The 15,206-nt window shown below is 39.8% G+C and overlaps 1 protein-coding gene across 4 annotated transcripts in view; it reads left to right on the plus strand.

The window, feature by feature from the left end:
• Positions 1-3,115: 3,115 nt before the first annotated feature.
• The window catches only part of LOC119028582 (kynurenine--oxoglutarate transaminase 3-like), a 60,359-nt gene continuing 48,268 nt past the window's right edge, over positions 3,116-15,206 (plus strand). The window contains exons 1-14 of one of the 4 annotated variants that reach the window (XM_037114737.1): positions 3,116-3,246; positions 5,030-5,117; positions 5,444-5,505; positions 5,935-6,079; positions 7,384-7,533; positions 7,619-7,705; positions 7,836-7,958; positions 8,072-8,192; positions 8,795-8,871; positions 8,961-9,050; positions 9,149-9,335; positions 10,337-10,416; positions 10,547-10,633; positions 10,741-11,178. In XM_037114737.1, the coding sequence (XP_036970632.1) occupies positions 5,031-5,117; positions 5,444-5,505; positions 5,935-6,079; positions 7,384-7,533; positions 7,619-7,705; positions 7,836-7,958; positions 8,072-8,192; positions 8,795-8,871; positions 8,961-9,050; positions 9,149-9,335; positions 10,337-10,416; positions 10,547-10,633; positions 10,741-10,797 (1,353 nt within the window). In that variant the 5' untranslated portion in view covers positions 3,116-3,246; position 5,030 and the 3' untranslated portion in view covers positions 10,798-11,178. Of the gene's footprint in view, positions 3,304-5,029; positions 5,118-5,443; positions 5,506-5,934; positions 6,080-7,383; positions 7,534-7,618; positions 7,706-7,835; positions 7,959-8,071; positions 8,193-8,794; positions 8,872-8,960; positions 9,051-9,148; positions 9,336-9,753; positions 10,016-10,336; positions 10,417-10,546; positions 10,634-10,740; positions 11,179-15,206 lie in introns of those variants that run through there. The other 3 variants (XM_037114736.1, XM_037114738.1, XM_037114739.1) reach the window with 3 other exon arrangements.

Raw genomic sequence — 15,206 nt, forward strand, 5'->3', positions numbered from 1 at the left:
CGTACATCATAATTACCTCCTGCAGTAAGGTTTTGTTTTCAGCCGTGTCCATGTGTTGGTTTGTGAGCAGGATTCCACAAAAACTGCTGAAAGGATTTTGGTGGAATATGGAGTGAGGATGGGTCTCGGCCCAGAATAGCGCTCAGTAACTTTTGGTGGATAAATGGACGGATATAGGAATTTTAGATTTCTTACCTTCCTGACTCATCAAAAGAACCTCACCTGTCCGTTTCTGAGGAGTTGGGAATGAGACTCAACCTTTTCATAAAACTCTCAGGCGTATTCAAGTGGCTGGTATCTATAGGCGAGTACAATTTGATGGTGATCCTAATAAATCCAGGTCAAGCAGCTTTACATATGTCTTTTTATCTGATATTGGGTTTGACTCGATTGAATTAAAGAGGACTGTTGGGCCCTGGCGGAGGTTTTCTAGATTGCTAACTTGTTTTATTCTTCATGACTTGTGCTCGTGGATGTGCTTCGGTTACCCATTCATTAAAAACACTTCTCCATGGCGATACGAGCAGTCACAACATCCATAGAGTACCTTTGTTGATTCTAACGCCCTCTTTGACCAAAGCAGTACGTCACCAGCGCCTCCTGTTATATTTGCTAACTTGTGGATTTGTTTTGAAGCAAGTGACGTATAGACCACATGATGGATCAAGTGGTAATATATGTACGTGTGATTTCATATGTGATGTATGTTATCGGATCTGAGCACAGACGTTAATAATAACTATGTAAAAATAGCAGTCTTTTTTTCCCTGATGGTCTCTTTTTCTGTTACAGTGCGTTTATAATCATCAGAGGAATCATGAGACTCTTTCATAAACACTTGAAAGTTCCTCGTCGTCACTCTAAGTTAAGGTGTCAACAGGCCAACAACAATGTCAAAGTACTCCATTACCAGTAAAGGTTGTTATTCAAAATTGTAAGTAAAAGTGCAGTTGTATCATCAGCAAAACTCACATTGGAATAATCAAAAGTGAACATACTCGTTGCCTCCCGTGACTGATGTTGGGTGTGTAGAGTAAAGCAATACTAAAGAATGTGAAGTAGTGATACACAAAAAATACTCCTGTACAGAAGATTACATGAAGAAGCCCGCATGTACTGTAGGTCTATATCATTATGGTGCTTCAATACAGCCATCGTAGTGATGCGATAAACAAGACTGATGTTTTCCGTCTGCTTGATAACGTTAGAAGAGTCTGGCTCCTTCAGCCTTCACTCTCCCCATCTGTTCCCTCTGCAGGAAGCATTCAGTCTCTGGGAACACTGTCAGTTGTTACAGCTGTGTGGGCCGATCAGACTGCTTTTAGAAAGATTTTCTTTGACTGATCTTAGACAGAAGAACAGTGAAGCCCCAGTGTGTCACAGTAATTATATAAAATGTGACTTATTGCCATTTAAGGAGATTGTTTTTTACTTTCCATCACAACATCTTTGTTCAAGTGTAACTAGTTCCAGTAAGAGGACTGATAGAATTAGAGGGCAGGATATCAAAATATACAAGTGTACAGTCGTTAACTGGATTATGCATTTTATTATTCAGAGGTGTTTCTAATACTTTGTGACGATCAGATCAATATGTTTCTCATACTCGAACCTTCAGTAAAGCAACCACTGTCCATTTCACAGAAAACATGCACACATAAACTTGGACACTTCAACAACATTTGGTGCAAAGTAATTCTATATAATTATGTGACAGGAAAAAGTCTGACATTCCTTTTCAACTCATATTGAGTTACACTATCATTATCTGTCATTTACGTAAGGGACTGTCCAAAAATTATTTTGGTAAACTTAAACTAAGATCCGAAAACTCCTCTCAACAACATGTCTGGAAAACATAATTGTTAAATATGCATCCCAGCTGAAACCTTAACTTCCATATTAAACTTTTAATGTTTGCCACCGATGTACTTGTGAATAAAACACTAACCCAGAGACAGGATTGTGTCCTCATGTGACAACAAAAGAACAAGGTTATGAACCATAATCCGAATAATGAAACTATTTTATGTCTTTTAAAATGTGGAAAACCCGTAAATGTAATAGAATATATATAAAATAAAATATATATAAATGAAAATATCCTTATCTGCTCTCCAAAAGTCAGATTGTGCCACTTTCATCCAAAAGAAAAAAAATACAAATTATTCCCCTTTTTCTGACCTACTCCCCCTCCCAAATAACTTTTGCACATGTGGTAACAGATCAAAACACAAACAAACAAACAAACAAACAAACAGAAAAACCCAAAATACAATAATTTGATCTATTAAGATGCGTAAGACATGCAATGTAAAATGGTCACTGTTTTTATCAATATGAAATTTACTTCACTTGTATTCAATTTATATGTAAAATAAGTAAAACAAAACAAGCAAATTAAAAGCAAAGCACATAAATAAATATACATTTGGCACAAGACTTAATTTTCTCCAAATGTAACCCTTTACATGTTGTGTTCAACATGCTGTCTGTCATGTCAACAAAGCAGCAGTGTGGCTGGATGCACAGGGAGTTGGACTGTTTGGTTGGATTTAAGAATATAACTGGATCAGTGGAGCTACAGTACTGAGGGACAAGAATAAAACGGAAATCTGGCTTGCTCTAAAAATATAAGTCCATATAAGTAATGATAAAACTGTTTTGTCTAACTCATGATTTGATTTGTAAAAGCAGAAGTGTGTGGACAGTGTGCTCAACCCGGGACAATGCTGCCTTCACGGTCGTCACGTAGAAAGCCCGGGACTGTCCCGTTACGTGACTGTTTCTTTCGTAATGAGTTCACTATTTCCCAGCCGTGATGTGATGTGGTTAATGTGGCCTCTGGCGACGTTGTCTCAGCAACTAAACAGCCGAGAATGCACTGCATAATACAATGCAGAGAACAGATTGGATGGATTATTAAAGATGATTACCCTCTACACCATGATTAAATGTTAACCAAACGTTTGATGAGAAAATAGAACAATACAAGCTAATTCAAAAGGGTAATTTGAGGAACAGTTTATGCAGCCTTGCTTTATTTCCTCTGATGCTTGTGGGGTTTTGCTACCTGAGTTTAGCTATATTTGCTTTGTCAGGGGTCCTGATTGTCCGTGGCCTACATCTAAGCAGTGCCAATTTCCGATGGGTATGAACGCAGCATCACTTTCTCCAGTCCTTGGCCCCGCCCCCTGACCGCTGCGCTCTGTATGTGTGTATGTGAGCGCTTCAGGGTTACTACATGTAAGTTGTGAATTGTGGTTGCTGACCTGCTGGTGCCTTAACTTCTATCTGTACATGGTACGTGCTACTTACAAAAGGGCTAACAAAGAGGCTGCCATCACTGTGGGTCAATGCGAGAGAAAGCTTTCCGCGACAGCCGGCTCATTTTAGCGGCCATAACTAAGTGCGGCTACCGTTGGTCAAAGCTAGCAAACGGTTAGGAGGTGCTAGCGTTAGCCGGCGGTTTGTACACGGTTGTAGCCGAAGAAAGCACCTGGTTTACGGGTAACATGCACGTTTCCTGCGGTACAGTGGAGAGAAAAAGAGCTGCTGAAGCAAATAACATGGTGAAAAGCTTCAGAGATGTTTGTAAAATCTGCCAGTGTTTTTGTTATTGCGTGTCACGATTTATGGCTAGCAGCCTTATGTGCTGTACATTAGCGCCACCTACTGGTCATGTTGTGCAGGGTAACTGTGGCCACCATTCATTGTGTCCTGGAGCCCTTTATGTTATGTTATTTATATATTTTGACCACTGTACAGCTGTACACTGTAGACAGGTTTACTTATTGTTCAACTTAGTTTATTGTGAAAATGGTAGAAATACAGTAACATAGGTGTCATTTCCACCCCCCGTCAAACCCTGTGAATCCCAACCTGAGACAGTTAGATGATTAAAGATAATAATAATAAGATTGTGTGTCATGGTTTGCCATCACTCAGTGCTTGACACCCACTAATGATCAGGGAGGGATTTTAGGTCATTACGATGAGACATAACAGGGTTTCAGGTGGAGTTAAAGCGATCCTCGGATGTGTGTTTGATGTTTTCAAGAGGCTTTTACTCACTGTCAATGATATTCAGCTCTATTCCAACACATCAGTCAAATTCTAGAAGAAATAATCGTTCAGTAAGATCCTAAAAATGATCTGTACTTATTGTTTATTCTTTCTGAATGTAGAAGACCTCCCACTTTATTGTTATACCTACTGATTGTTTAGGTAATATTAACTTTCGCTGCCTTCTTCATTGTCATATCATACTTACAGTACATCAATGTATTTTGTTTTAGAAAATTTAGTTTTTTAAAGACTTTTTTAGCGAACACAAACACGCTCAAATTTACAATGATTTAAAAAAGGGAAAACCAGCTAAGCCTCATATTTGAAATGCCAGCGTTAGTAATGTTTTGCCTTTATGAATTATTAATTCATGATCAATTATTTGTTGAGTAAATGTTTGTCATTCGACCTGTAAGTTAACCATTGAAGCCGTGCAGAATTTCTGTCACCCAAAACTTAGTAGAAAGGTACAAAAGTCCAACAAGAGAGAAATTACTGTTTTGCACATCGGCAATACGACTGTTTTTGCATTTTCACTTTCATATGCGCTCTTCTTTCTTGTAGTCAACCCTACATTACACCAGATTCACTAACTAAGCATGAATGACCAAATATAATATATGAACCATTATCAGGGCTTCAGGCCATGACTGTTTAACCTGCATGTTCACACAAAAATCAGTAATTTGGGGCTGAAAGTTTTCTGAGGTCCCACTGCTGCAGCTGATATTGTACACACTTTTGTTATTACAGTTTCTTGTTGAGTGTGTTGTGATTTAAATGAAGTATGAACATGTATTTGCACCTTTTATTCCTGTTTACAGTCATTTATATTTTTTAAAACAGAAATTAGTTCCAGATGTACAGCATTATGTGGAAGGTGTCAGTTACATGAACAACTGAGCAAACGGCCAGTGTGACATGAATAATCTTTTCATTGTGTTTTTCTCCTTTTGTGCAGCATGATCATTGCACGACAACTCCTGCTTCGCACCAGGTTTGCATGTCATTCAGTGAGCATAAACTGCAGATGGTTTTGCACTTCACAGGTAAGTCGCCTTCAGTAGTCTTTAGATGTAGCTACTCTGTGTAAGATGAGCTGGTTGGTGATTAACTGATTGCCAGGACTTTCTGTACAATAAAGTAATTATGCACTAGTGTATCTGAAACAGTTCCAAACAAGTGACCGAAGTCTGGTGTGCTAATGACCAGCAGCACCATCTGTGAGAGTGTGGTGATTATTCTAGTTTTACCACACAGCTCGTTGAACAAGGAAGTGAGCAGCCAGTGTTGCTAAAGACGAAATTGTCAATGAAAAGACACTTAGGAAGCAATTAATTTGTCTAATAAATCTATATTTGGTTTTGTGTTGCAGCATATAAAGATGTCACGGCACACTCACTCAAAAAGAATCGAGGGACTGGACAAGAATGTGTGGTAAGTGAAAGAATGGGACATTCCTCTCTTTGTATTGCACAGCAGGAGAGCCGTTCTGTTCACAGACCCCTGATCAGATTCACATTTTACACCATTCTGTTGTTATAGTCTTCATTATTTTAATTTGAATTAGATTCATGTCCTGAACACAACGTGAAGGAAGAGAGTGAACTTCCTGTTTGATAAATGATTCAGATTATTTGTGCGATTCTTAAGTTTCTCTAAAGTATTAACAACACGTAAGGAAAACACAAATATTGTTTATAGCACATGTAGCAGGAGAAATAACTTGTCAGTCAGAGTTGATATCATTTGAATGATACATTTGTGTTTAGTTTCAGGACATTCTGAGGCTGTTTCTTAAAATGTATCCAACATTTTTTTCATCTCTGGTGCGACCAGTAACGATTTATTTCATTGTCTATTCAGGGTGGCGTTTACGTCACTGGCAGCGGACCCGTCTGTCGTTAACCTGGGTCAGGGCTTCCCAGACATTCCTCCACCTTCTTACATCAAGCAGGCACTAGCGGAGGCTGCATCAGTGGACAGGATGAACCAGTACACCAGAGGCTTTGTAAGACCCAGAAACTGTGGTACTGCTTACTCGTGCTTCACTACTACAGAAGAATGATAGTTTACTGCTATTTAACATTACTGTTATATCAAGATGAGGGATTTGAAACAGAGTTTGAGACTGTTGCGGAATTTCGGCTCACCTGACCGTTCAGGAGAGATGAAGAAGACTAAGAAACACCGATGGCTTACGCTGAGATAGTTTATACAAGAAGATCTTGGAGGAGCAACATAACATCACGTCTGTCTGCACAGAGTGCTGCCATGATAATCCTCACAAACCTTCTCAAATGTCCAAATTATATCTTACAGTTTCAGGAGGAAGTGCTTCCATATATGGTTATCTGTTAATTAACATAGCAAGGGAGGTGATGCAGAGTCTCTCCCCTCTAGCCAGAAGACAAAGAGGTAAAATAGATCAGAGACACCAAGTCTGCTAACATAGATATATCGAAGGCCTCCTGTTGACCTTGTGTGGAACTGAGTTGTGCTGTAAATCAACTACAATTGAACCATCATCACTTGTTATGACAAGTGGTAAGCTGTCATTCAGAGCAAATCAAGTGACATACGGTGCGAATTACAGGAAACATTTTACAAGTTAAAGTTGATAATTCGGCCTGATTTAGCAATGAACTGATGTCAGTTATTGTCATCTTATGTTCATAAAGAACTGACATGTATTGTGATTAACTGCCAGCTGAAACTCTCCATCATCTGTTAAAGCTGCTGTTTGTTAGTGGATGGGAGCAACTCCATCAGATTGAAATTTACATCATGATACAGTATTCAGTGAAAAATGTGCTATTGTCAGAAATCCTCTCTTTTCTGTATTTCACAGCTGCATCATTTGATATAAAATCATGCCCTCACTGCTGTCATTACATTTTTGATTTCTGCTTTAAAATGATAGGATACATGGTGTGATGTAACTGTTTTTGTGTTGTTTTTACAGCCATATTTCCAGATTAATATACACTATTTGACAAGTTCATAGTCCATATTTACACGACATGTTCATATTCGTTAGCTAAGAAGCTGAACACGTGCCAGTAGGTGAAGGTGGAGAGAAAAAAAAAACAGAACCGATAGTGAATCCCTGATTCTGCTTTTCATCTTGATAATAAAATAAGATTCTCACTTCAGTTGTTTTTTGACCTAGAAGTTGAATTGTGAGTCCCCTTGTAGAAAATTATGCTATGTATATAAACAGAGCCCACTTGGTGGAAATACACACTTTTCTGTATATTATATACAGAATATAAGTCTTAAGTGTGTAACTTAAGTCCTCTGTTTACCTGTAAGGGTCACCCATCCTTGGTGAAGGCCCTTTCTCAGGTTTATGGGAAGGTCTGTGGGCGCCAGATTGACCCCTTAAAAGAAATCCTGGTCTCAGTAGGAGGTTATGGTTCCTTATTCAGCTGCATGCAGGGACTGGTGGAGGTGGGAGATGAGGTAAGGACCTCTCATACATATATGATTTCATAAACATGCTGCGTGTGTTCACAGTATATCAATAGTGTGGTGCTTCTTTCTCCAGGTCATCATAATCGAACCTTTCTTTGATTGTTATGTGCCTATGGTGCGAATGGCCGGGGCCAAACCTGTGTTGATACCGCTACGCCTTGTGAGTTGAACCGAAAGCTAGTGATGCTGGTCATACACAGTACATGATACAAGTATTTACTCCACCTACTGCACTGCTTAAGGATGCATTTCAGGATCCATGACACAAAATGTCTTGTGCAATGTTTTAGAAATCTGGAAAGAAGACAATCACAAGCGCCGACTGGTATCTCGATCCAGATGAGCTTTCCAGTAAATTCAACTCCAAGACAAAGGCCATCATCATCAACACCCCTAACAATCCTATTGGGAAGGTCGGTGTCCATCATCAGTCATCTCTCATTAAGTCTGAGGAATGTAAACACTTGTTGACTCAACGTGACAGAAGACGCAAATGCTTTCAGTGGCTCCTGTCGTCTTCCTGCAGGTTTTCACCAGAGACGAGCTGCAGATGATTGCCGACCTCTGCATCAAACACGACACTCTGTGCTTCAGTGACGAGGTCTATGAGTGGCTCATCTATAGGGGACACGAACATATCAAGATTGGTACGTTTTCAGCTCGACAAACTTGTTTGATAAAAATACATTAGCGTGCATAGAAACGCTGGTCCGGTCTTTACACACAGCTACAGTCATTAAAACCTGTTAAGACAGTCAGCACCACTTGCTTTAGAGTCTCTTCTCTCCAGAAAGAAACACAACAACACAAATGTTGTCATGAAGTAGGCAGGGCTGAAAGCTAGTGTAGGATCTAACCAGCAATTGTTTTTATCTGCTGACATTCAGCACTAGCCTGTGAAATTAAACTCATAGCTCATGATAGTAATATTATATTAACAGAGGTTCAACAGTCAACAGTGCATCCCATTACATTAAAGGTGCAGTATGTTAGAATTTTATTTAAAAGTATCACTAAAATAATCTACAGAATGTAAAAAAAAAGTTTGATGTTTTGACATTCACATATTGATTCACAGTTAGCATGCTAAGCAGCTAAGCAACATCCTGTCCTGCTCTGACATTACTTTGACAGCGGTGTAAACACAAATACCTTCCCCTGGTGCTCCTGTCCCCCTGGTATTTAACTCCAAGGTTGAATCTAGTTCCTCCGAATATCCTGAGGTTTAGATATTATTTTCTGTCTGTAGCCACTCTGCCTGGAATGTGGGATAGAACAGTCACTATCGGCAGTGCCGGGAAGACGTTTAGTGTTACTGGATGGAAGGTAAGAAATCTGTGGCTTTAGACGCAGATTGTATACTCAGCAGTCAGTTCTTGCATCACCATGTAGTTGAAATCTGTCTCTCTCTGTAGCTCGGTTGGTCCGTAGGACCTGAGCACTTGATAAAGCATCTTCAGACCGTCATGCAGAACACGCTGTATACCTGTGCGACACCTTTACAGGTAAGTTTGCACCGCTCTCGCATACATGAAATCCATTACAGAAAGCAAAGGATAATTTCATTGTATTTGTAGTCTGAAACTTCTGGCTGTTTCCTCAGGAGGCCGTGGCACAAGGTTTGCTCCGGAACTTTGAGCTGATGGGTCAACCAGAGTGCTACTTCACTTCACTGGCTGAGGAACTGGAGGGCAAGAGGAACCGCATGGCCGCCATCATAAAAGATGTCGGCATGACTCCTGTTATCCCGGAGGGAGGCTACTTCATGCTCGTCGACGTCACATCTCTCAGTGAGTGACTGAACATTTAAAACTGACATCGCTAGCACAGTTTCACTGGTGTTGCTCGCAAGTGTTGTGGATTATTACAGCTTGGTGGCTCATTCTAACTCTATTTTAGTTTTAAAAGTCTTATACAAATTTCAGTTTTCTTGTTGATGTTACGGAATGATATGACCTGTTTATTTAACAGTCTTAAGAGCTTCAGTGTGTTCTTGTGCTTGTAAAAGATCTTGAAAGTTAAAATCACAGTCAGCACCAACAGGAGCTCCAGGAAAAAAAACAAACACGGCTCCTGACAAACCTCGTCAGTAGTCCCGCCTTTAGTTCCATGACTTTGTGACAACACATAACATCACCATGTCACACATTTGCATAATTGACACCAATATTCACAGTAGAATTTAAACTAACTGGAAGCTGTAAACAGGACAGAGCCAACAGGAGACAGAGTGAGCGGTGCTGGGCTCAGTTGTTTGTGAGCTGACCAATCAGAGCAGACTGAGTATTCAGGAGGAGGAGCTTAAAGAGACAGGAGCTGAGTGTTTCAGACAGAGGGAGAATACAAAGCTGCAGCACTGGACAGTGTGAGAAAACAGTGTTTCTGAGCCTGAAACCTATTCAAGTGAACCAAAATAAAATTATGAACCTGAAAATGAGCATAATATGTGTGCTTTAAAACTTAATTAGGCCAGGGGGATTTGTTTGAAACACGCACATGTAGAAAAATGTTTAATGTTTAGGTTAACACTGAGATAACATATGTTTATACCTGTATTACTTGGATCACTATTTAAATTGATTACTACTAATATTGTTTCTTGCATTGCCTCATGCTAATTGAAAAAAAGATTAACACAGTCTGAATTTTTTATATATATATATATATATATATATATATATATATATATATATATATATATATATATATATATATATATATATATATATATTTTTTTTTTTTTTAAAAACCCTCGCTATAAATGTTAATCTGAGCTCTGCGTTCATTGCAGATCAGGACCTGTCACATGTGGTCGGTGATGACGATGAAGCCTACGACTATAAGTTTGTGAAGTGGATGGTAAAAGAAAAGGTAGATTGAGTTCTCCCTACACAGTATAATACTTATTTACTCTAATGTAGCTACATTCACTTTGCACGCATTGTTTTATTTTTTTATTTTTTCAATGCTGTCCTTGATAATAAAAAAATAATATATATAGAAACTGGCAGCCATTCCAGTCACAGCGTTTGTTGGAGATGAATCCAAGAAGGAGTTCGAGAAATATATTCGCCTTTGCTTCATTAAGGTAAGCACAGAACCGTCAGAGCAGAAACACAACACATCTAAAATGATCTAGTAAAGATTATTGTTGGCTCTTTTTCTCATAACCTTCAATTGTTTTTCCATTAACAGCAAGACAGTACTCTCGCCGCTGCGGAGGAAATCCTTAAAGGCTGGAAAAAGGTTTAACGGGACTCACCGTCTGAACGGCATTCGATATTCGAATGTTGCACACAAACTGCAGATTGATGAAATGATCATAGTTAAAATCATGACGAGTGAAATGCCTCTGAATCCTGTTTTAAGGGAGATAATCTAACAATCAGTGTTACTGACCTGAGCTGCTGTGAGAAATCCTTTAAGCTGTGAGATCGTGTTGATTTGAGATGAGATGCCATTTTTATCTATTGCCCCACAGTGGATGTGAAAAAAACCCCCAGTGTTCATTCCTGTTGTCATACAGTATTGATTGATTCAGTTGATATTTTTGAGTTTCTAACATTCGATATTCCTCCTGGCTGTGACTGTGCCCTGTCTTGAGTTTCTAATAAAACTGAAACACAGATACAACTCCTGGTCAAGACTACATGTCCTATTTTCAGTACAGCAAAATGCTACAGCTAGACAATGTGGGTGATATTTTCATATAGTAATCCATGATAAGAATAGCTGTAATAGACTTTTGATACTGGTCAGAAATCCCACTTAAACCAGCCAAGCTCAGGCTTTTGTGTGCGATGGGAATCAGGATCAGCAGAAACTCTTGGCTGCGACTGATACTGATGTTTGAAATGACAATTTTTGCCGATAACGGTGTTTTAATATTTTATTAAAGGACGCAAAGAAATCCACTTTAGAAGAAAATAGCTGACCTTCATTACACTATCTTTGAATCAAAGCACACTTTATTTTAACCTTTCCCATTGAAACAACTCCTATTGAAAACCCTCCTGCAAAAGCTTTTTTTAAACACGCTATACAATTAAACAAAGGAATTTTAAAAACATTCTCTGACTGCAGTCTGCGGGGCTGCACGGCGAATGTACTCATGTTAATAATGAATGAATCACAACAGATTAACATCAACCAGTGGCATCTACGAATGCCACCATATCTGTCGACAAGATGCTGATGTTAGGCCAATAAATTGGAGCAATCCGTACTTGTGAGACCTCTTATCAGGGTCTTACATTTGTATCCACCCACAGTCCCAAATCCAGGTCAGTTAAACAAGTAGACTCTCAAACTGCCAGTTTGTTTCAAACTTGCAAATTGGAAGCCCTCTTACACAAATATCTAGGTTAGCTTAATGAAATCAAGGCCCCTCTGGGGGTAATATTCCTTTTGTTTACACTGATATTTCATCCCTTCACACATCAGAACTCTGGTGTTGGGCCAAAGTTTCACACAGTACTGTATAAAGTATGTCTGGTTTGCCTGTTAAAATGTAGTTTGTCTCCTGTTGGAACAAACAAAACATGAGTTAAAATCCAGGACTTGTGAACATAAGTGATCTGTTCATCAGCACGATGATTAATCATCTGTGGTGAGGCACTTTAATAGTCACAACCGCAGTTAGAGTGAACGACCTGACACAGGCTTATTATTTTTATGATGAATTCAGGCCCATCTAGATTTAAATGTAAAATAACTTTGTGATACAGTTTTTAAACCACAGATCCTGTCACGCTGGTCACAGATAGCCTGTACAGACTTTTAATAGGCTAACCAGTCATGAAAATATAGCACCATTAAAACTATGATGACATTGGACTGAGTACGAGCTGAATAGATTGGGTTGATAACATTTAATTAAATCAGGATTGGATCCAACTGGATCAGACTTTCACAGACTTTCCGTCTTGACTGACCCCTGGTGCTGATCACTGCTCAGATCCACCTTCCAGGGGAGCTGCAGGTTACCTCAGCTGCATCTGGAGCCGTGGGTACTGGAGCCGTTGAGTGCTTTTTCATCCTCTGACTTGTCAAACTGTCGGCTTGTGACAAGAGCCGATTTGCGATAAAGCTTTTTTAAGTCCATGTTGACCTTTTTTTGCCGAAATGTTTCACTCCAGACTCCACACTGACTCTGACTAGTTTGTGACTACTATGGGAAATGGTAGCAGTGTTTTCAAAACTGTAAGCATTCTAACTACATGATGAGGACTGAAATCTGTTCAGGGCGGGGGATGGGTGGCATTCTAACATTGTTACTGACTAAATTAGAAAAACGTACTGTTAATTAGCAGAGGCTGAGGTTTTTGTTTACTCCAATCATGTTAATTAACCAGTCTTGACATGTGTGTCACGGGCTCTGCGAGGCACGCGGAGAATGAAGACATGCAGGAATTTAAGTGGCATTAACGTTGTGCACATGCGCCGAGGAGTCTGTAGCAGTAAGAGCACAGAACAGTGCAACAAAGCCACATTTTGACACAGTAGCAAAGGTGAAAATTAATAATACAGCGACTTACGGGTGAATTACATTCAGCAGCTGTGGTTTTCTGATGTGCACATTGGTTTGCTACCATGCTGTCATGGAAACGGGATGTGACATCATTAAAGCAACATCGTGCAGACATTGGCATTTTGTGTGATTTGGCGCCCCTGGTGGCCTAACAACACTTGTAAATCGAATCTGTAACAAATTTGTCAGATGTAATGCAGGTGCTAACTACAGATACAACTCATCACATCATAACAATGTCATGTGTTGAAGTAAACATGTACGTAACGCTGTGATCCGACCCTCTCTCTGCAGAAACAAGCAAGTGAGGTGGAGGGTGGCTGTGACAGAGACACCATTGACCATGTTACTGACATTTTAAGAGAAAAATTCACATCATGCTGCTTTAATGTAGTTACACCTGGGGTTTTGCTACTTTGACAAGTCAAATGCTGTGTCTAGATTCATGATCTGCATCCCCTAGAAGGACCCGGTCTTTGCGGTCTTCAAAGCCGAGTCCTTCAGAGAGACCTCGTTAACCTCGTCAGCCGTTGTTAAATGGGATGGTCTAGCCTCCGGAGCATTTCCTAGTTGCGTCACCAGATGTTTTTTACACAGATCAATTTTGTAAAATTGTATTTCTTAGATATAAATAATGGGTGTTTGAATCCACTCCAATGCCAACATCATCATCATCATCAGGTATTCTACATCTGATCTGGTGTGAATACTAGTCTTTAGCTTGTGTAAGAGATATTTTGGTAAGGTTTCAGGATGAATGAAAAGTAGTCATCTCACAGCAGAGTTGTAGGTTTAGGTTTGTCAAAGCCTGAAACACACAGCTGTAATTGATAACATTGATGATCGCTAAGCTCTGTATAAGGGGCCCAGTAGTTGGCCAGCATGGACTTGACCAGGGGCCTTAAAGTGACTCACCTAAATGGAATGCAGCCATCATTAAAGTAATTAATTCCACCTGTGCTTTCTGTGCTGTAACCTGTCAATATGTCTCCTTTGAAAAAAAGGTCAGTTCATGTGTTAAAAATGGCGAAACTCGTCATGTTGGGATCCATGCTGCACTGTGAAGGATGTTTGTTTCTCATTTGACCACTTGAGGGAGACAAAGTACATCAGACTGCAACAAAACCAGACTAGTGTTTGGTTTCTGTCCTCACATTTTACAGCGGCGACGCTAAAGAATAAACAGACCTCCACTATTTTTATATATTAATGTTGCCTCTGTAGGGTAAAAACACGGAGGCGTCGGGCGTGGTCACCCTCACATCTGAAGAACAAAAAACAAGCTCTGCGCCAGAAAACACAGCGTTTTTATGTCCCAATGTAAAATGTCTTGTAAATGGCACAACTAGTCCAAAAACCCAGCTGACACGCTGTAACGTTCAGGGTTTAACAGGTGACAAGACGCTGGAAACACTGTGTAACATTATCAAAACAATTAAAGGGCTATTCCCGCTTCTTATAACTAAATTAACTTCTTAAATGTAGGCTGTAGATTTAGACCAACCTCCAAACTTCAAGAGCATAGTGTGTCTAGTGACTTAATGTCCGTCGTGCTGTGTCGTTTCTAAACCACACAAAATCTGATTCAAACTACAAATCTTTAACAAGACGTGGAAAGTAGCATTGTCAGTAATCCAACCAGTTTGATGTTCTAACTCTCTCACTTAACTCACCACAGAGGAAATCACTTGAAGCTAATAATTATGCATCCTAATAGTTTCTAGATGGGTAAAGTACAACAGAGCAAGAGATCGGATTACCTGATGAGCTCGCTGTTGACATTCCATAACCACGAGGCTGTCGGTGCCGTGCAGCGAGAGGAAGAGGCCTCAGTTGCAGAAATGTGTATGTAAAGGAAACAGATCTTTTTTGTCCATGCAGGCAGGCAGGCAGGTGTAATTATACCCATAGTTATGCATTACCTTGCATAAACCTGAACTTCTAGTTTCCATGACATCAACAGCCTACATTCATTTAGAGGTTCACACGGTCACAGATGTTACTGACGGGGTTAGAGGGGGGCATCAACACCCCTCCTGCACTTCCACCCCCTGTTTCTCTCACAGAACAGAGCACATCCATCCTTACCAGCAGCATAATTTCATGCCAAACAGCTCGGAACTCTGCTATT

The sequence above is a fragment of the Acanthopagrus latus genome, chromosome 11, assembly GCF_904848185.1.
Source record: "Acanthopagrus latus isolate v.2019 chromosome 11, fAcaLat1.1, whole genome shotgun sequence".
Lineage (NCBI taxonomy): Eukaryota > Metazoa > Chordata > Actinopteri > Spariformes > Sparidae > Acanthopagrus > Acanthopagrus latus.